At 33.0% G+C, this 22,439-nt stretch overlaps 1 protein-coding gene across 1 annotated transcript; it reads left to right on the top strand.

Moving 5' to 3' along the window:
* The first annotated feature begins 10,543 nt into the window (after positions 1 to 10,543).
* On the top strand, positions 10,544 to 20,721 carry LOC132307937 (beta-adaptin-like protein B). Its single transcript, XM_059805841.1, has 15 exons — positions 10,544 to 10,801; positions 11,853 to 12,050; positions 13,259 to 13,372; positions 13,600 to 13,850; positions 15,031 to 15,166; positions 15,308 to 15,487; positions 15,668 to 15,760; positions 15,857 to 16,068; positions 16,156 to 16,219; positions 16,322 to 16,501; positions 17,872 to 17,964; positions 18,521 to 18,930; positions 19,217 to 19,406; positions 19,487 to 19,690; positions 20,132 to 20,721. Exons 1-15 carry the CDS (start codon positions 10,715 to 10,717, stop codon positions 20,429 to 20,431), a joined length of 2,712 nt encoding a protein of 903 aa, XP_059661824.1. The 5' UTR covers positions 10,544 to 10,714; the 3' UTR covers positions 20,432 to 20,721.
* Positions 20,722 to 22,439: the final 1,718 nt, after the last annotated feature.

Here is a 22,439-nt window from a genome sequence, read left to right as displayed (position 1 = left end):
TGAGGTTCAAACTTTTCATATTGAAATTTGTTTTAAAATAGAAAAAAAATCCCTTTTTTTTTTTTAAAGGGTAAATTACATTGACACTCCTGAGATTTTTTTCAATACCACTCAGCGGATGGTCAATGGCTTTTTTTACACTAACACCCCTAAGGTTTTAAATATGTGCATTGACACTCCCCTCTAGACCTCTGAAATCATATGAAATTACCTTTTAACCATTTGGCTTGTCAATAATTCAATTTAAATCATTAAATTACAAATTTAACCTCCTAACTAAATTTAATAGATCAAAGTAACCTCTTCATTTCTTTTATACATATAGATATATCATATAGTTTATATTTAACAATATTTATACCACCATAACCACCACTACCACAATATAAAAATAAATAATAAAAAATAAAATGAAAAATGAATTTTGTTTGAAATAGCCAAATAACTGTGCACCACCGACACCACCACCACACCCAAACACCATAGTAGGAAAAAAAAAAATTTGAAAACAGTTATGGCTAACTCATACTTATACGTCCCAAACGCCACCAAAACCACCACCACACCAAGACAACACCACCAACACACCCAGACGCTACGAAAACCACCACCACAACAATAGAAAAAATAAAAATTAAAAATTAAAACACTATGATAATCTAGACACCACCGTAACCCCACGCAAACAATACATACAACAACAACCACCACCAAATTAAAAAAAAAAAATTTAATAACAGCCAAGGCCAGCCCAGACCCACCATAGCAGGAAAAAAATAGTAATAATAACAGTCATGTCTGAGATCGGGAAGAGAGAGAGAGAGAGAGAGGGAGTGTCAGCGGCTAGGTATAAAAAAATAAAAATAAAAAGGTTAAAAATTGGTAGAGAAAGATTATAAATGATGAGTGTAATTTCATCAATTAATATGACTGATATTTTATAAATTAATTGAATTAAATAAGTATGGGTAAATATGACATTTGAAATCATATGGAGTGTCATTGTTAATAAAGTCGTTGACATGTCTCTAAATGACATTGACCAAAACCTCAACAGGTGTCAATGCAATTTATCTCCAAAAAAATAAAAAAAATAAAAAAAAAGCATAATTATTGAGAAATTTTAAAATTGAACAATCCGCCCTTGACATGACTTAAGTTGCTTTTGGCCTTAAATATGCAAAACAGAAAAGTTATAGAAAATGTGCTTGGAGTCTTTTTGTTCCGTAGTGGCAAAGTTAAAGTTGTATTCCTCATCAGTGCATCAATTAAAGACCAAAGGAGGCGCTACATGTGGCAGCTGGTGTTGGCGTCACGTTGCAACAAGAGTTATGCTTCAACTATAGAATTTTTTGTTTTTTTCCTTTTCTCAGAGGTGATTTCAAGGAAATAAAATTCTGGATCTCATAGTAGTAAGATAAGAATCTTTATAGTAATGTTACCCTTTGAAATTCCGATAGTTTTAATTGGTTTTTTTTTTTTTTTTTTATAAAGAAAATAGATGTTTACCATATTTTTGAACAGTAGAGAAGCATGAGTGGTTTCCTTGGTTGAACATATTTTTTCCCATTTAATTAGACAGGTTGGTCCCAAATTAGGCAAGGAGAATTAACAGCAAAGACACACAATTGTGGGACCTAATTCATTTTCCCATCAAAGTTGAGTCAAATAATTTCCGAGGCTATAGGATAATTTATATATAATTCTTTTTCAGTTTCAACCGTTTTTGGTGGTGTCAAATCCATCATTATTATACTGATAATGGCTTGGGGCAGAGAACTTGAAGTTTTAATGGTCACAAACGCTTTAGCTAACAAGAAGACATTGTCTATGCTAACAACTATCAATTGTGTTCACTCTAATTTTTAGTAGAAAATCAATTCCATAGACACTAGTAGCTATGAAACCAACTCATTGAGATTGAGAGATTCAAGCAATGGAAATGGATCCAAGCTTTCATGTTCTGCCACGTGCGACACCTTTATTGCATTCAAAGGACTTCAAACTTAAAAAACATATTACAACACACGGCAAAGGTTCCCAACTCAAATAAAATGTTAGAACACTAAAATTTCGTTTACTTTGACGAAAAATATTTTTTTTATTTTTTATTTTTTTGTGTTCGACAAAGGTTGGGGTTGAATTCGCCGGCCATGTTTTCTTTTTTCATCTGAAATATTTTTTAAATTTTTGTTTCTTTGTGTTTGGCAAATGTTGGTATCGAATTCATTGAGTGGATGTATAAAATAATTTGCCTTAGATAAATTGTTTTTATTAGATTTTACTATTTTTGTATTTGTAAATATTTTATAACAACCCAATACTAAAAAAATAAAAAATATATATTTTCTATTAAATATTTTACATTCAAACAAACAAAGCATAATGTGTTGTGTTCGGTAGAAAGGAAGGAAGAGGTGTGGAGAGAAAATTAGGAAGGAAGGAACTACCTTTATTAGGTAGAAATGATGCAAGGAAAAAAAGGAAAATAAAAAGGATTAGTTATTCTTTCTCCTTTTTAAATTTTTATAAATCACAATTATATAAATATTATTGAATATAATGATAAAATAATTAAAATTTTATCTTTCATTCTCCCTAAACCAACATAGTAAATTATAAACTTTTTATCTTCTCTTCTATCTAACCTAACAAAAAAAATAAAATACACAATCTCTTCTTCTTTCCCTTCTTCTTTCTCTTCCATCTAATTTTTTTCTTTCTTATAGAACACAGCATAAATCACTAATATTGACCGCAGTGAAAACTAAAAGAAAACAATGAGCGTCTCATAAGAGCGCTAAAAAAAGCTTTAAAAGGGTTGCAATGAGCGAATATCGTCCACTCACAGCATCTCATTTGCTTTTCTTGGTCCCAAATTCCATGATTCATCAACAGCTCCACCTGCAATTCGCAAACCTCTGTGTGTGTGTGTGGGTGTGTGAGAGAGAGAGAGATCCAATTAACCCACTTAAAGCATAAATGAAAGTGCTAATTAAATTTATTATCAGTAACCCAACTGAGAATGGTTCCAATATCCCACTTTTGACCAAGGACAAAATGCAGAGAATTAATACTAAACACAACTTCAACATCCCATCATAGCACAGCTACCCATACATTATGCCATGATTGGTCACTAATTTTTTTTATCATGAATGTACCAGAAAAATATGAGGACTTACACCGTTTGTAATAAAAATAGTTAAAACTTACTTGATTCGTGATGAAAATAATTCTCAAGAATTTAAAGAATATAAAATTATTTTTAGAAAATTGTAAAAGGCAAATTTATTTGAAAACAAATTTTTTTATAATTGAGTTTTTAAAAAACAGTTTCAGAAAGCTGAACCAAGTAGAATTTTTTTTTTATATTTTTTCAGAGTTACAAACTAAGCAAACTCATAGTATTTGAAAAGTAATTTTTAAATTTGTCAAACTTACTATTTTATATTCGATATTTTCCACTTGTATTTTGTATAAAATAATCAATCAAAAGTTTAAAACTGTAACTTTAGGTTTAAGTATCACTATTTTTAATATTTTTTTCAGAAAAAGAGAATGTTATAATAAAATTAAAGTAAATAATAATTGATTGAGAAAGGTGTCAACTTGCTACCTTTTGTTCGATCCAAGAAAAGGGTACTTCTTGGTTCATAAAAAAATTTATCTTCTTCCACATAAAAAAATCAATAATTTGGTCACAAATTGTCAAATACTAAAGTGCTAATCATATCACAAACATGTGCACGGGTTTTGTCTATGACTATTAAATAGAATTGCCGACCTGATATACTTTTGAACTGTCCACATAGCAGACAAGGAATTTGTATGATGAAAACTTTGATTAAAGCCACAAAAGGAGAGAGTTAGTGTGTGTGTTATGCAAAGAAAAACTTGAATAGGATAAGTTCAGTACACGGGATTATTATTTTGTTTTGTATTTTTTATTTTTCAGTCACAATGAATATGGAAACGGTGGAATGTATTGTATGAGTTGCTTTGTGAGTGTGTGTGTGTGTGTTTTTTTTTTTTTAAGTGGTTATGTGGGATTGAAATTGAACCTTTGACATTCACTTAATAGTGATCAATGGTGGCTTATGGTTTACTAAACCTTGAATTTATTTATTTCTAATATTCCTCAGTTATTGTGTTCAACACTTTTTATGACGTGTGGCACTTAGTGCTTCTTTAATGCAAATAATTAATAATTGTTTATTTCTCTTGTCTCCTCCACCACTCAGGTTTTGTAGTACAATGGTCCATATCGACATAAAAGTGTTATAGTAATTTGCTTTGTACTTTTGTGTTTCTTGTTATGCCTTTACAAGAAACTTCAATGGTAATACATAGAAAAGGGCATTGTGTTTTTGTGGCTTGATTAAGTGAATCTTAATTGTTGTAAACTTTAATTAGAGGGCCGTTCATAATCAAATATGTCTAATATGTCTAATATTGGACAAAAAATAAGAATAAAGGAATAAATTTACATGTTTAGAATATAAATAGTGTTATTATGAAAGTTTTGAATTACAATATTATCTTAAATTATATAATTTTTAAATTATAATATTATTTTTTATAAATTATAATATTATAAATAATTAAAGACATAATGATAAAAACAATTTAAAACTTTTTTTTTTCTTAACTAACACAATAAATTTTAAAAAAAAAAATGAAAGGACATATTATTTTTCTTTCATCCAATTTTTTTTTTTTTTCCCTTTCCAACTAATTTTTTTTGTTTCTTACGGTACAAAGCAAACGCCAGAGCACTGGGAATGTCCCAGAAGCAGTCAAATGCTAAAGTCGCCCTAGGTCTTTTTGGGCCAAAGAAATTCCTCCAACGTGTGAAGAACCCAAAAAGGCACCACCTCTTTCTTTCTCTCTCTCTCTCTCTCTATAAAAGTTCTCTCTCTCTAGAAAAGTTATTCAAACTGTGCCCCTCACCAACTTCAAAGATAATGACAAGCTTAGCTCATACCACTCAATAAGATAATGACAAGCTTAGCTCATACCACTCAATTTCTCAGCTGGCGGCTTAAATCTCACTACCAAACACAACACAAGATGGAACAGGACTCGTCCAAGAGAATCACAGGACTCGTCCAAGAACACCCCCCCCCCCCCCCCTCCTCTTCAAGAATATTACTATTTTATTAATTTTTGATAAATTATTTTACGTATTCTACCTAATTGACTCCACCTCAATCTCTATTTAGACTTTTTGCCAAACACTAAAGGATAAATATATATATATATATTTTACTTGAAAAAGTAAATATATTTTACTCAAAATAAAGGGAACTTGCATGTATGTTGTTGTTGGATCCGTATTGCAAAGTAGTGATCCTCTAAATACTGCGGCTTAGACTCCAAAAACACCAATCATGAATGTTTGAGATGATTTTTTTTTGTTCTTTGAACATTTTATCAACTTAGAGTAGTGGGAAAATATTTCCAGATCTTCTCCTCAAGCTAGAGGACATTTTTTCATGGAATTGGATACTGATGATTTAGTCATTTGTACAAGAAGAGCAAGGCAATTAAGTTCATTGCACTGACTTTTGATATCTCATGTGTGCCGTTGCCATCTTTTTTCCAAAGAAAATGACTTCTTTTTAAGACAAACACAGCCGTAATACTAGTTTTCTTTCTCCTTTTTATCATTTCCTTTTCACATGTCTCATTCCCAATCCTCCTTCTCATGCCCAGACACTTATTACATGGTTCCGGACCATTGGTCTCTCCGGCCATTCACCAAGCAATTGTGTGATAAATATGTAACAATTTTTTCAACTGTTTACATATGTGTTCAATGGTGATTGGCCGGTACTCCCGGACCATCTAAAATTTTCTCTGACCTGGATGGTCCTTCTGGACATGTATTGTGTAACCTCAATAGAGGGAAGAAAATATAACACAACTCATAAAATGGGCCAAAAAAATTGTACTAGTACCATTTTTTTTTATGTAGTACTGTAATAGGAAACTGATTATGGCTATTTGCAAAATATAAATTGGGCCGAAAATACGGGCCCACATTTTGTATCATTTTTTTTTATGTAAGAAAACATAACACAGCTCATACTTGGGCCAAAATTTTTGTATCCTTTTTTACGTAGTACTGTAATAGCAAACTGATTATGGCAGTTTGCAAACTACAACTTGGGCCAAAATACATATTAAAGCCCACTAACTTGAAGCTCATCCTCAAACTTGTTTATTATAGCATCGAGACTGGGTCAAATTTACCCCATTATCTACACGGTTAGGTAGGTTTTCATCAACACCACTTTAAATAAAAACCCAACGTAAATTCTTTGGTCACTGTCACTTCTCTAACACCGAAGCTTACTTTGTCAAGAAAGTGACATTATAAGTGCTGTACCCTACTAGTGATTGTTGGCGAGGACGAATTCAGAAATTGTTAATAGGGAGAGCCAGGGGCGAAGCCAGCATAGATCTGGGGGGCTCATGTTCCCCCTGAGCCCATGTTGGCCCATTAGTTTTAATTACAAAATGGCTTATAATTTATAAAAGTTTTCAAAATGCCCCTCTGAAATAATTTATTTTAAGAAAATGGCCGTTAATTTTTATTACACATAGGCCAATAATTTATAAAAATTTGAAAAATGCCCCCGAAATAATTATTTACCCTTGGGCCAATTAATTTTTATTGCAAATAGGCCTATAATTTATCAAATTTTACAAAAATGCCCACTAAAATAATTATTTTTAAAAAATATCTTTAATTTTTCCTTTCTTTTCATTCTTACTCCTCCTCCTCCTCTTCTTCTTCTTCTTCTTTATATTCTCTTTTAAAAAAAGTTGCATTCCTTTATTCAAACTATTTTTTTTTTCTCCTCAAAGTTTGGTAATTAAATTTGTTGCCTTAAGGTCAGTATTTTTATGTTCCTATTTTTTTTAAATAATTATTTTTCAAATTATTAAATGCTATTATTCCACCATTAGTACAATTTTATTTTTTGATTTATTGTCTTGCATCACTTTTCGTTTTAAAAAAATATAATTTATCATCTTTAATATGGCACCCCCCCCCCCCCTCCCCGAAACAAATTCCTGGCTCCGCCCCTGGGGAGAGCTAATATTAAACCAGGGGGAATTGGAGATCAAAAGATTAAAGAGATGGAAAATTTTAGAAATTATAGGGTTAGACTTTATAGGAATAGAATGATTGAGCTTTCTGATTTGTGCAAGATTAAGATTTTAGGAGTTCTGCTTAGTGATTGTTTATGGCTTGGGCTATTTGGTTGGACCTTTGTTTTAAAATTGTGGCTCAGATATTGTGCTTGTTTGTATGGATTAAAATTAGGGGGATAATACTACTACTATTTTTTTATTTTTTAAAACATTGGGCTAAATATACCTATACTAATTTATTTTTATTTTTTATTTTTTAGGGGGGACTCAAGCCCACCCAAGCCCCCCCTTGGATCCACCACTGCTTGTTGGCAATGTCTCTATCGTGTCCCTGAGATATTATTTTGATCGTCGTACTTTATATTTTTCGATGAAATTATATTTTTAATCATGAATATTTGATAGTTGGGAGACTTACATGTAAATATTTAATACAACACGATCGTAAGATAATTTTCATTATCCTAAGGGTTCGTTTGGTTGGATAGAAATTTATGATATAAAATGAAAAGTGAAATAAAGGAAAATAAAATCAAGTTTCCAGTGTGCGTTCGGTTAGGAGTAAAATTTTTCAAGAAAATTGTGAAAAAATATTACTTTATTAGTTTGGATAGGATGAAAATGAAAAGAAAATGATTCTATTACCAAAACTATCCTTAGGTTTAAATATTTTAAAATAAAATAAATTTGTGTTTGATGAACCACTTTATACCTAATTGTTTAAATCCATTTTTAACAAAATAAAATAAAATAAAATAAAATAAAATAATATATTATTAAAAATAATAATATAATTATTTTTATTAATATCTAAATTGTAGACACAACAATTGTAAAACCCAAATCTGGAGAACATAAGTTTCCAATCAAACTAAGAATCCCAATCGCCTACAACACCAGCAGTAAAAAAAACATGTATACTACTTGATCTCAATCACTATTAATTATAGAACCCAAAATAATAATAATAATAATAAATTAATTTTATATGCATATATAAAAATATAAATAATAAAATTAGGATCATATCAATTTATAGAAGGAAATTGAATCTAAGGAGAGAAACATGGAGAAATTAAGAAAGTGAAGTAAATGGGGGAGAAACAACTGACAAGGGCGCGAGAGGAAACTAAGATATAAAATGGCTAAGTTTTGCGAGAAAGTAAATTTTCACGTGTTTTATACCGAATTTTTTTTCGGAAAAATTCACAACAGCGAGAATTCTACTTTTCTAACAATTTTCACTTGCCATATAACCAAACGAATAATTTTTTTTAATATTTTCCTTTCTAGCTAATTTTTGCTAACCAAACGAACCTAAGGGATTATTACACATAAATAATGCTAATGACTCGTAATTACAATTTAATGGAGTTAAAGTTTCATAATTTCAAAAATTGAAGACATGAAAAAATACTATTTACTCTCACAGAGGTATTACATTTAGGCATATAGGTACCAATTTTTGTGCATGCAAGTACAACTTTTTGTCATCAGATACATTTTTTGTGCTATATAAAAAAAGTGGTACCTGTGTCAATAAAGTGGTACCTCTATGCCCAAAACAAATGTGGTATCTGATGCCCAAAAAGCGATACACGCGTGCCCAAAAAGTGGTACCTATGTGCGTAAAAGTAATACTTCTGTGAGAGTGAACAATGTTTTTCCATGTCCACATCAACATTTTGATCAACTCTATATTTTCAAAACTATAAAACTTTGACTCCATAAAATAGTAAACACAGGCCATTAACACCATTTATATGTAACAATTGCAATAAAATAGTGATATTATGAAAGAATTTGATATTCTTATCCACTTGGTATTGGGATAAAAAATAATAATAAAATTGCCTCCGGCACTACCAATTAGTTACAAATAAATATAGATGGCTATTTTATTTCTATATTAAGGCTTTGTTTATTTCGAAGTAAAATATTTTTCTCGTAATAAATTTTATTTTTTCAGGTAATATATATATATATATATTTATTATTTTACTTTTTTTGTATTTGGCAAAAATTTAGGTCGAGGTCAAGGTCGAGGTTGAGTCTTTCGAGTGAGACATGGATAAGTTATTATTGTTAGATTTTAATATTTTTATTTTTTGTAAACATTTTACCACAACCAAATATCATAAAATAAAAAAATTATTTTATAAAAAATATTTTACATCTAAACAAATAGAGCCTAAAAGTAAATGTGTTTTTTTTTTTTTTTTTTTTTTTTTTGTACCCATGTTTAAAAGAATATAGAGAACGCCTAATGTGAAGCAGATAAAGAAATATAAAGTTAATTAGAGTGCATTTTGGTTAGCAATTCTTGGGTTCCTTTGTAATTTTACCTCTAAGCGTGTGCTGAACTTGTAGTTATTTATCTTTTTGGCGTTTTGGTAATTCAAGGTTGGTTAATTGACCATTTTATAATTGGCATCGGGAGGTGTAGCCGCAATAGCACCAGTTTTTATATGTCCGTTGGCTTTACCATTTTTGAAAGGGACACTTGACTTATCCGAACCGAACGATCTGTTTGTTGTTTCAGAGGGAGGAACCTTCAGGTGCTAGAGCAACGGGCAGCTAGTTCCCAATTCGACGAAGAAAAGAAGAAGCAAAACCCCAAATTGTCACTGTGTTTGACGTCAATTGACCATTTTATAATTGGATAATGCTCAGGTCTCACAGATGATATGGACCAATAACTAATGAATACATAATTTTTATTTACCAAATCAAATATAGTGGGCACATATTTAATTATCAAATAAAAAATAGTGAGTACATCCCACATATTTCATTTAGTAATTATAGATGGTATGTTCACTTATTATTGGTCTATATCACTTGTAAGGACAATGTATATCTTCACTGATGAGGATCTAAGTATTATTTCTTATAATTTATTCATAAAAGCTTAGCAAACAGTTTGACAGTTTGATAATATAAACAGGCTGATTTATATGGATTCACATTAAAAAAAAGAAAAAAAAAAACCAATAAATCTTATATTTTATTTTTAAAAACTTAATATAAAGTTTACATAAGATTATTAAGTCATACGTTTGCAACATTTTTTTTCCCGGGATATTTTATTGAAAAAAACATTTTTTTTTTTTTGTTTAAATATTCAAAATTTCAAACAACTTACATATTTTTTTGGAAATTTAATTCTTTTTATATTACTTGTATTAATTTAACCTTTACAAAATTAATCTACTTTTGAAAAAGTATAACAATGACATTAGTACTCTTTTGAGAATAAATTAACTTTTTAGGGAAATAGATTTTGACGATTAATATTCAAAATTTAAGACATCTAGAACTAATATGAAAATATCCATAGAAAAATACGATTTTTAACATTTTTATTTAGAATTGATACAACTTCTAATTAATAAGAAAAAAAGTTGCACTTATTTGATAAATTTCCATTTTCATTGCCTTCGAGTCTCGGATCGGCGATTGCCATTTCTTTCTCAGGCTGCTCCGAGGAGTCGTAGACTCGCACACAGAGAGAGAGAGAGAGAGAGCGATAGCGATAGAGAGAGAGATGAGCGGACACGACTCCAAGTACTTCTCCACCACCAAGAAGGGTGAAATCCCTGAGCTCAAAGAAGAGCTTAATTCTCAGTACAAGGTATATATATATATATGTATATATATAAATATGTATATGTGTTCATAGCATATATCTACGGTGATGCGTTTCTTCGAGTTTGAATCCAGACCATTTGCCTGTTGTTTTGCTTGATCTGCTCAATTTACGCTCTTGATTCAGCTGATATAGCGTCTCTGCTAAGGATCGATGGGGATTGATACCATATCTATTGGTTATTTTGATTTGATTTATTATTTATGTCGTTCAAGCTTTTGTTGAATTGCATTTCGCTTATTCAAATTTATGGATTCTTGTTATTTGTTATTATTTATGTGGCTCAAGCTTGTACTGCAAAATCTGCAAGCTCTCTCTCCCTACACACACATATATAGAACCATAAAATTGAGGAGCATAGAAAAATTCTGGAATTAAGACTTTATGAAACATGTTAATTGGAATCATGAAATTGAAAAAGAAAAAAAAAAAAAAAAAAATTCGACCTATTATGGTTCAATATTTTGTTGTCTGAAATCACCAAAAATGTACTTTTAATGCAATTTGAGATCTAGTTGATTTGATCTTCTCACGTTTTCTGGTCAATTAGGAATTGTCTAGGATAGCTTGATCATCCTTGATGTAGTTTCAATATTCCGTATAATGAGGGTTAGGGTTTACGGCTGTGTTTATTATAGGGATCATTTACCTGTAGCACTGTGATAGTTTTTTTTTTTTTTTTTTATAAAGTTCTTGTTGATGTGTGATTATATTGTTGCCACCAGTGTCCACTTATTTCTTTTGAGTTTTATTGGCTTCTAGGAGCCATTTCATGTTTCTGTAGTGTGTAAACTGTATTTACTTAAACTTTTTTACCTCACGATGACCATAAAGAATAGTTTGTTTTGATCATTACAATCAAATTGTGGATATGTTGTATTTCTCACATGTATGCGAGTTCAAGTTAAGTGATGATCTTGACTGCAAAATGTGTTAATGTTGGACAGCTTCATGTTATTACTTTAATTCATGATAGTCTTTCATTTTTACTTTTTGAGCAGTTATGAAATACCTGTTCCTTTTCTATGCCATACAGGATAAGAGAAAAGATGCAGTAAAAAAGGTAATTGCTGCTATGACTGTTGGGAAGGATGTTTCATCACTGTTCACAGATGTTGTCAATTGCATGCAAACAGAGAATTTGGAGCTCAAAAAGCTTGTTTATCTATATCTCATCAACTATGCTAAAAGTCAACCCGATCTAGCTATACTTGCAGTAAATACATTTGTGAAGGTAAGAACCATGATATGATGTGAATTTGTATTCTTACATTTTAATATTGTTGCTATTTTTTTAGAAACTTGAGGCTAAAATGGGTAAATTAATTGCCATATATGTATATATATTTATTTATTTTTTCTGCATTGATATGTTTATGTTATCATTCACAACCCAAATTGACAAAATAGGTGCTTCATAAAGTCTTATCATAATAAGTGCGCTGAAAAGAAAAATAAGTGCTACTTTGGGAAGGAAATCCTTGAATTGTATATCTTCTATTTTTGGTTTCTAGATAATTTATCATATGACTGCTCTTCCTTATGAATAATAGTGAATGGATGGCGTTTAGAGTCGTGAGAAAAATTTCTTTAATTTAGTAGGTTTGTCCAGATTAGACAAATATATGGAGAAACGTCGTGAAGTATGGACACTTCTAAGAAGGAGTTGTATTCGTGTCGTGCACATGTTGCACCAACAATTCATAGGCACTATTTGATAAATGTTGAACACCTTTTGTGGCATGTCCATGATTTAAAAATAATTTTTTTTTTTATTTCTGATAGCCAACCAATCCAGGATACTCATCATTGTGTTACACGACTTATACAGCACAAGCACATCTAACTGAGGCCCATATCCAACACACCAAGAAAGAAGGTTAAATAGCCTCAACATTGCCAACCTCTTATTTTAATCAAAATTTGAAATTTGTACACGTAGTCACTGCATGTCAATAATGCAATGGATACTTTTTGATATAGGACAAGAATAAAATTGTGAAGTTACAAATGTAGTAAAAATAGCAGTAGTAGTGTGTGTGTGTGTATAATACTATTTATGATATTTCTCGAGTTTCATCTTCTATATTATGTAATTCCTGGTAAAAAACTTAAAAAGGTAGTCAAAGCTAAATACTTACCATAGTCTGGTCCGTCGATAGATGTATATTATGTCTGCATCCTACCATTTTTATGATTTGGTGAGTTGGTGCATCCTTGTTGTATCGCATCGTGTCTGTACCACTTAGGAGAAGCACCTCTTTTTATCCTTCCTGCTTAAATTCAATGTACAACTATCTTCAATCTCCTCCTCATGGTTACATGCCACCTTTATTTTTTTTATTAATTTCTTTTAATTAATTACATTTTGTGGGTTCTATGTTGCTGAAAATTGCTTCTAAGAGTTTCTAATAGTATTCTGATTTTTAAATGTCTCTGCAGGATTCACAAGATCCAAATCCGCTGATTCGTGCTTTGGCTGTACGGACAATGGGATGCATCCGTGTTGATAAAATTACAGAATATCTGTGCGATCCTCTTCAGAGATGTCTCAAGGTTTACTTAAATATTGTTTTCTTTTTATGCTTGGTAAAAGGTTTACTATATCACGTGTCATTGGCAATTTCTCTCTTCTTCAAATAATGTTGCAAATGTCTTGTAGTTCAATTGCACATGCTGTCTATTTCTTAGAAGTTAGAACCACAGCATCTTTCTCATGTAATGTATTGTGCAATTTTTAGTTCAACAATTTACCATATCTTTTTTATTTCATTACTTTTCAGGATGATGATCCCTATGTTCGCAAGACGGCAGCTGTATGTGTTGCTAAACTATATGACATAAATGCTGAGCTAGTAGAGGACAGGGGGTTTCTAGAAGCTCTTAAAGATTTGATATCTGACAATAATCCAATGGTTGTAGCAAATGCTGTAGCAGCACTTGCAGAGATTCAGGAGAACAGTAACAGACCTATCTTTGAGATCACGAGCCACACACTTTCAAAGCTCCTTACTGCTCTAAATGAATGCACAGAGTAAGTTGTATGATTTTTAAATATGTGAGTTCTTTGGCAATTTAAAAGATATATTGTAGAATTTTCCATTGCATGGGTGAGTAGTAAATTTCTCGCAGCCAATTTCTCTTGTTTAATTGGTCATACATAATTAATGTTGGTAAGACAATATACAATGGGTTCTTTTAGCTATAATCTTGGCAAAGATATTATGTTTCACTTTCGCTACTTCATTCTAAGTTTGCAAATATTCAATACTTATCAAAAAAAAAAAATAAAAAAAAAAAATTCAATATCAAAGTACTTTTTGGTTGGTCCTTACGACTGTAGGTTTTACTTCGTTAGAAATGCTTATGCATTGTAAATTTAGGAATAAAGTTTGACATTATACCCGAGGTCTGGGATAGAATACGACTACAACAACCACCACCAAGCCTTTTCCCAATTATTTGGGATAGAATAATCTTTGATTTATTAAATTCATATCGGGCAGGTTGATTAATTAGCCTCTTTTGTTTTCTTTTTGTTACCTATGCGTATCCTAGAAAGTTCATAATGTTGATATAAGATGTTGTAGCCTTGAAGCAAATGTTATGCGATTTTTACCTATTATTTATATATATAAATACATACATTTATATGATTTATATCTGGCATATTTTCATAATCATATCTAGAGGGATGTAGAGACAAATGTCAAGTCTCTCCAATCTACTCCCCCTCCTTCCCATGAGCGGGACCAGCACTGTGATGGCATATTAACTGGAGGGATGTGAAATGTGAGATTATTTCTTTGTTTTTCACTTTCCTCATCCCATTGTTATTGAGTTGGAGGAATGTAGCTTTATGTGTTTGAACATATTGTGCCTTTATTTACGTTCAAGCGAACTATGTAGGTGATGGTGATTGCACAAGGATAGAACTCACTTTGGGAAAGAAATAGGTCTCAGTTATCTGGATTGCGTCAGTTGTTAATTAGTCTTGTTTATTCCATAGGTATGATGCTCATAATGGCTTTGCAGCTGATCCCAAGCTTTGTTAGCTATCAGTCATACTATATTAATAAAACTTGACGCAGTCCTTATGAATTATGATTCTACTAATCCCTTGTATCTTAGCTGTGAGTTCATTTTCGTAAAATCTGGTCTATAGTAAGCTTATGCTTTGCTCATTAAATGTCAATTATGATATATGAGCTTAGGTGGGGTCAAGTTTTCATATTGGATGCACTGTCCAAGTACAAGGCAGAGGATGCTCGTGAAGCTGAAAATATAGTGGAGCGAGTTACTCCAAGATTACAGCATGCAAATTGTGCAGTAGTGCTTTCGGCTGTTAAGGTGACATTCATTTATTTTGATCAAATTGATTGGTATTAACCATTTTTATTATTCCTATTAATGTCCTCGGTCCTCATTGTTATTTACTAATTGAATATCCATTGTTAAATATATTTTCCGCTTTTTTTTTGGGCCTCGCAGATGATCCTCCAACAAATGGAACTCATCACAAGTACCGATGTGGTTCGAAATCTTTGCAAGAAAATGGCGCCTCCTCTTGTGACTTTACTTTCTGCTGAACCGGAGATTCAGTATGTTGCATTGCGGAACATCAACCTTATTGTTCAAAGACGGCCTACAATACTTGCCCATGAAATCAAGGTGATTTGTTGTTGTTTTTGTCTTACTTGATATGTGCTGTGCTAGCATGGGTATTTCTTTTTATGGTTGAATATGTGCTGTGCTAGCATGGGTATTTCTTTTTATGGTTTACTTTTTGTATCTTGTATTGATATTGGAATAACGAGGGCCTAATTATAGACTACCCTTTTCTGTTGCTAGGTATTTTTCTGCAAGTACAATGATCCAATTTACGTGAAGATGGAAAAGTTGGAGATCATGATAAAGCTTTCTTCAGACCGGAATATAGACCAGGTAAGTAGACTCTTATAGGATTAATCATCTTAATTTTGGCATCTCTTACTCAGATTTTGTTTGTTTGTAATACTCCTTGGTTTGCACTTCCTGCAGGTTCTGTTGGAGTTCAAAGAGTATGCTACAGAAGTAGATGTAGATTTTGTCAGAAAGGCTGTTCGTGCTATTGGGCGATGTGCCATCAAGTTAGAGAGAGCAGCTGAACGGTGCATTAGTGTTTTGCTTGAGCTGATCAAGATTAAAGTAAACTATGTTGTTCAAGAAGCTATTATAGTTATCAAAGATATTTTTAGGAGATATCCTAACACGTAAGTTCTTTTTATTTTTTGCCATGTCATGGTCATAATGTGATGCTTGTTTTTTAAATTTGTTCTTGATTCTATCTTTTACTGCAGCTATGAGTCCATCATTGCTACACTTTGTGAGAGCTTAGACACTCTAGATGAGCCAGAGGCGAAGGTGCTCTGAAATAATTGCAAGGGTTTATTTATTTATTTTGATTGCCCATGTTCTTCAGAATTCACATGTCATGAATTTATTGTTATAATTTCTTTTTCTCAGGCATCAATGATATGGATAATTGGTGAATATGCTGAAAGAATTGACAATGCTGATGAGCTCCTAGAAAGCTTTCTGGAGAGTTTCCCTGAAGAACCTGCACAAGTCCAGTTGCAGTTGCTGACAGCAACAGTCAAACTTTTTCTGAAGAAGCCAACTGAGGGTCCACAGCAGATGATACAGGCATGTAATCTTGATTTTATGAATTGTATTTCTGTTCTGGACCCTGATTTTTTTAAACAAATAATAATAATAATAATTAAGAAGATGAAATCAAAGATGCCTTCACTACCCCTTCTCTTCAGTTGCCTTTAAATGGCTTTTTAGATTTACTGCCTGCTCCATCTGGCTCCTAATTGATTAGAGCATTACAGAAGCGCTCCATCTGATGAGTCTCTGTTACTTTGTCTGCTCCTCCGGGAAAGGGAAAAAATTCTCAATGAGATGTTCAACCATTAGATTGCATTACATGTTTCTTGGGTTGAAATAATTGAATGATTGAAACTGGGTGACTTTTGGTACACTTAGAGTGGACTTTTGAGATGCCTAGTTCTTTTTGGTGCTTAAATGGTGAGATTATGAACGTTCTGGTTTATAGAGGGACTTTACCCAATGATTACCCTGTCAACATGGGATGGTGGGAGGGATATATTTGGTGTTACCTCAACCTTTGATGTTTATTTAGCGAGCTCAACGAAACAAGCAAAGCTAGCAGCAGGAGAAGATCGTTAATAGAAGGTAACGAACTAGAGACTCAGAGAGAAATCAGAAGCGAAACTCGGCAAGGAGAAGGCTGAACAGCCTGAACCCGGGTGCTACACTACAATAGGCATCACCCGGGGTGGCACGAAATAATTTGTTGTCTGTGGAGTTGAACTTATATTTTCAAGCAAGCAACAGCCCCACGATGAACACCATCAAGTGTTGGTTCCAACAATCTAATATGATCGAAAGGGATAATTTAGATAGACCTAACCTCTGGCTTTTTTCGGCATGAAGGAGCTGTCCTAGGTCTCGACTCTGGGTCTTCATGCTAAATGGCCTAAACTTTTACCATTTCAAATAGTAATAGTCTTAAGTGCCATTTTTAGCTTAAGAAAATTCCAATTCTGCTCTATTTTCACTGCATAAACAGTTGAAGGATACTGTCAGATCTGGAAGCCTCTTTTAATTTTCTCTGCTTGTCTTTTCTAGTAACAATTGAATTTTGCATAGGAACATATTGTGATAATAAGTGCCTTGATTGGTTAGGGGTTCAAAAAATGTTCTTTCTTTTTAAAGCAAAGGCCAAGGAAATTTCTGCTTCTAAGCAGGAAAATTTCCAAATAAGAGCCAAATGATTCCTTGCTTGCTTCTCGTTTTGTAGTTAAATATATGTAGAACCCTTCTTCTCTCTAAAGTTTCTGTTATATTTAAGCATCTTCTCTTGAAGCTGTAACTTTTATTTAAAATGTCAGCTGCAATATTGCTTCAGCTACAAGCATAAAAATCTTGGAAATTCAGTGGCGAATATTTTATTTTTATGTTGATTCTTACCATTGTCATCTTTATAGGTCGTGTTAAATAATGCCACTGTGGAGACTGATAATCCAGATTTACGTGATCGTGCATACATTTATTGGCGTCTTCTTTCAACTGATCCCGAGGTATGTATTAGTTAAATCAATTATGATTCTCTTTCTACAAATTCTACGATGCCCCATACTGTTTACTTTTCTCTCGACATTAGAAAATTCACTAGGGTATGATGCTTCTATGATGCCCCATACTGTTTTGTTTTCTCCCGAGATAAAAATATCCCTGAGTTTTGATGCCCCTCCCAGCACCCTTGGATTAACAAGGATTGCACTGGGTGCTAACCTTTTCCTTGGGTATGATGCCCCAAGTGTTTCCATTGGGGTCCTTGTATACATCTCATTCTTAGCACAACTTGTAGAGCCACAAGGCAAAAGATAATTAAAGCATTATCTTATTTTCTTTAGGTAAAGCTCTCTTTCACCTCCATGAATAGTTCAACTTTTGCTTGTGCAATTCTGAAGGTTTTCTTGATGCACAGAGCCACTTCCAACTTCACAGGAGTGAAGAGGGTTGTGTTATGTAGTTAGTCAGTATCATTATCCTCTAGGCTTTCTGTACTCCTTGTGACCGTGCATCTGAGATGGCTTGGACAGTAACATGATGGACCTTCTTTTTCTCTCTCAGGCAGCGAAGGATGTGGTGTTAGCTGAGAAGCCTGTGATCAGTGATGATTCAAACCTACTTGATTCTTCTCTTCTTGATGAGCTTCTTGCCAACATAGCTACTTTGTCCTCCGTGTATCACAAGCCCCCGGATGCATTTGTGACCCGCGTAAGGACTGCCCAGAAAACTGAAGAAGATGACTATCCTGATGGGAGTGAAACAGCATATTCTGATACACCTTCTCATGCAGTTGATAGTGGTGCATCACCACCTGGTACTTCAAGTAATGCTGCAAGGCAACCAGCCACTGGACCAGTTGTGCCTGCACCTCCTGCTGTGCCAGATCTACTTGGTGACCTTATAGGCCTGGATAATAGCAACAATAGTAACAATGCTATTGTGTCTGTTGATCAGCCTGCAGCACCTGCTGGGTAAGTGTATGGTGGAACCATTTCTTATTGGTAAATGGATTGTTGTGATGCAGAATCATCAGGACAAGCTATTTGCAGTTTAATGTTAGAAATTTATTATTTAATTATTGCAAAACTGCTGTTGGGTTTGGCAATACCTGGGAATAATCTGTGGAGCTAATAGTAACTTCAGAATTTTCATTCATCGTATTTTGAGTCTTAAAACTGGATGTGATGTGCGTAATGAAAATTCAGTATGATTTGTGCCCCTATGAATGCACTGACAGAGTTCTGACTCTGATTGCAGCCCTCCTTTGCCGGTTCTATTACCAGCGTCAACTGGTCAAGGCCTGCAAATCAGTGCACAGCTGATACGAAGAGATGGTCAAATATTTTACAGCTTGTTGTTCGAGAACAACACACAGATTCCCCTTGATGGGTTTATGATCCAGTTCAACAAGAATACATTTGGCGTTGCTGCTGCTGGACCTCTTCAGGTAAGTATTAATTCAGTTCAGTGGTCAAAGAGACAGATCTTTACAAGGTTGTGTTCTAATGATGTCTCATTGTGAACCAGGTCCCACAATTGCAACCTGGGACATCAGCAAGCACTCTCCTGCCTATGGTGTTGTTCCAGAATGTAGCTCCTGGTCCTCCAAACACACTTCTGCAGGTCGCTGTGAAAAATAATCAACAGCCTGTGTGGTACTTCAATGATAAAATCTCATTGCTGGTATTCTTCACCGAGGATGGGAGAATGGAGCGTTCTACATTTCTCGAGGTAATGAAATCTTGTTAAATCTATATTGTTATCTGTATCATGTTCTAAGTTGATAAAGTAATGATAATGATGATTATAGTCTAAAAAAATATAAATAAATAAATAAATAAATAAAATAGAAAGAAATAATGATGATGATTATGCTTTCTGCCTCAGTTTTCCCTCTTTGTTTTTGACCATATCTGATTAAGAAGTTTGACTTTTGAAGCAATGCGTGATGTAGACAAGAATTATTTAGATTATTGGATAGCTCAGGAAATTTGCAATATGTTTGAATATCTGATGAATTGCTTCTTAGTATGTCTAATGTTGCTTATCAACAAGTAGTTGACAATTCATGCTCTATCTGAATTCTCCTGCCACAATTTTAGGTAGAAATTTTCTATTAGTTCTATGGTAGTAATTGGAGGTTGATGGTTTTGTATTTTCTGGACATTGCAGACATGGAAGTCCTTGCCTGATTCAAATGAGGTGTTAAAGGACTTTCCTGGCATTGTGGTGAACAGTGTGGAATCAACCCTAGACCGGCTGGCCGCATCAAACATGTTCTTTGTTGCTAAACGTAAGAATGCAAACCAGGACGTGCTGTATCTCTCTTCTAAGATCCCTCGGGGAGTCCCTTTCTTGATTGAACTAACAGCAGTTATTGGAATCCCTGGGCTCAAGTGTGCAATTAAAACTCCAAGCCCCGAAATGGCTCCTTTTTTCTTTGAAGCCCTTGAAGCTCTACTCAAGAGTTGATCACGTTTCCTCGGTGCTCTCTTTCTATTTTACCTCCACTCTTTGTTTCTTGTTTTATTTTTATTTTCATTTTTCCTCGAGTAAGATTTTTTTGGGTGGGTTGGGAGTTTTGCGTTTGTACTGTAAATTATAGGTTACTGATATGGTGGTTGGTCTTTTCTGCTCCTACTCCTAGTCATTTTATACCAATTCAACTCCTTCTCATTGGATTTTAATTTGTTAGTATTGAGTTTTTGTTACACTATTAGACCTGACTGCATCTATTTTACCGATCAAATTGCTTCTCACAATCTTTATAGATATGCACATTTGCTTTGTGTTTGTAATAATTAGTTGGGTATGCAGCTTAAAGATTGCTGGGACTAAAATTAGCATTTCCATGTTTTATCATTCCCAATATATATATATATATATATATCAGAAATGGTCTTTTGTATACATGTGAGTAAGAAATTTATCCACACTAACCATAATAATCATTGAATATGATTCAAGTGTTAGTTAGCCACTAAAAAAACATAGTAATCATATTCAAAAAATTATGGTTGGCGCGGATGTTGATAAGTTTCTTGTTTAAAGGTGTACAAAAAAAAATCATTTTAATATATATACACACATATATATGTCCTGGCTCAACATTTCACTTTGCAGCTTCCTTCACGCTCTCTTTTTGGAAGTTTCCTTGGCCTTTTTTGCACCAGCTTCCTCTAGTTTGCACTAAATTAATACTATATTCTTGTCAACAAAACTAGCCCATCTTTAGTAGGGATTTGATACTTGAGATCTTTAAGTTTGGACCTGATTTTTTTAAATAAAGTTGCTAGACACAATAGCTCTTCAATAATAGTTTATCTTCAAAAGTAGTAATTATGAAATAGTATGATTGTGTTAGTTTTAATCTTCAATAATTGATTGTGTTAGTTTAAAAGTAGATTATGAATATTATTATTTTATTTTCAAAATGAATGGTACAAAAGAAATTTAAGCAATAAAGGCGACGTGAGTGCTTGGGAAATGAATCCAACGGACGAGACACGGTAATACGGTGATGCGAGTTGCACTAAATCGTTCGCTCTCTGGAGAGAGAGAGAGAGATATATATAGATTAAGTAGGTACGATACACAGGGTAAAGTTAATGCAGAGCATGTGCTGAGTGGAGCCCACTCCTTTGAATCCTAGGTGTAGAGGAGAGTGCTCTCCAGCTGCCTCGTAGAAAGAGCGGACTCCAAATCAAAATTCAAATTTACGAAATTTCATATACAGTGTCTCAATGCCCAATACTACAAAAACTACGCACAGTTTTGAATTCAACTTAAAGAGAGAGAGGAGGAGCTGGTAGGCTCGGTACGAATACTTTTTGCCTGGATAAGATCCGACACCTGTTGTCCTTGACACGTGTACATCAACCAGGGTCAGTGGCTTTCCTAGCTTCCAACCCGGCTTGGTTTGGTGTTTCTCACTTTTGCTTTGATGCTGAACATTTTTGGTCTAAAATGCCCTCGTGGACTAAAATCAGCTCACCATCAATTATTATTGTGATAATTCTCCTTAAAGCTTCTCCAATACAAAATATTATATTTTAAGAAGAATTATAATATTAAAATATTATATTTTTACAATTCTGCTTCAACGACGCATTTCATCTAAAATGCTACTTTTTGACACAATAACCATTTCATATTTTGAGAACCTATTGGAGTGTCTTATTTTCATTTTAATATCTTGATAATTTCAAAATATGATAGATCTTTTGAAAGAGTTCATTCGAATGCCTATTTTCATACATTTGCTATATTTTGAGTTTGAGAGGCCATTTGACCTAAATAATCTTCTATAGTTTCGAGTTGAAATTAAATTCTATCGAGGAGCTTTAAATAATATGTCAATCAATGAGTAATTTAAGAAAGATAAATAGTTAACAAATAATTTAAAAAGGAAAGAAAAATGAGAGAATTTTGAAAGGAAAAAAAATTGGAGATAATTTTAGAAAATAAAAATTTTAGGGGG

Source organism: Cornus florida, unplaced genomic scaffold (assembly GCF_030987335.1).
Source record: "Cornus florida cultivar Cherokee Brave unplaced genomic scaffold, ASM3098733v1 CherokeeBrave_3.0.0_Hap2_Chr05, whole genome shotgun sequence".
NCBI classification, from domain to species: Eukaryota; Viridiplantae; Streptophyta; class Magnoliopsida; order Cornales; family Cornaceae; genus Cornus; species Cornus florida.
This window is presented reverse-complemented; position numbering and strand designations above follow the sequence as displayed.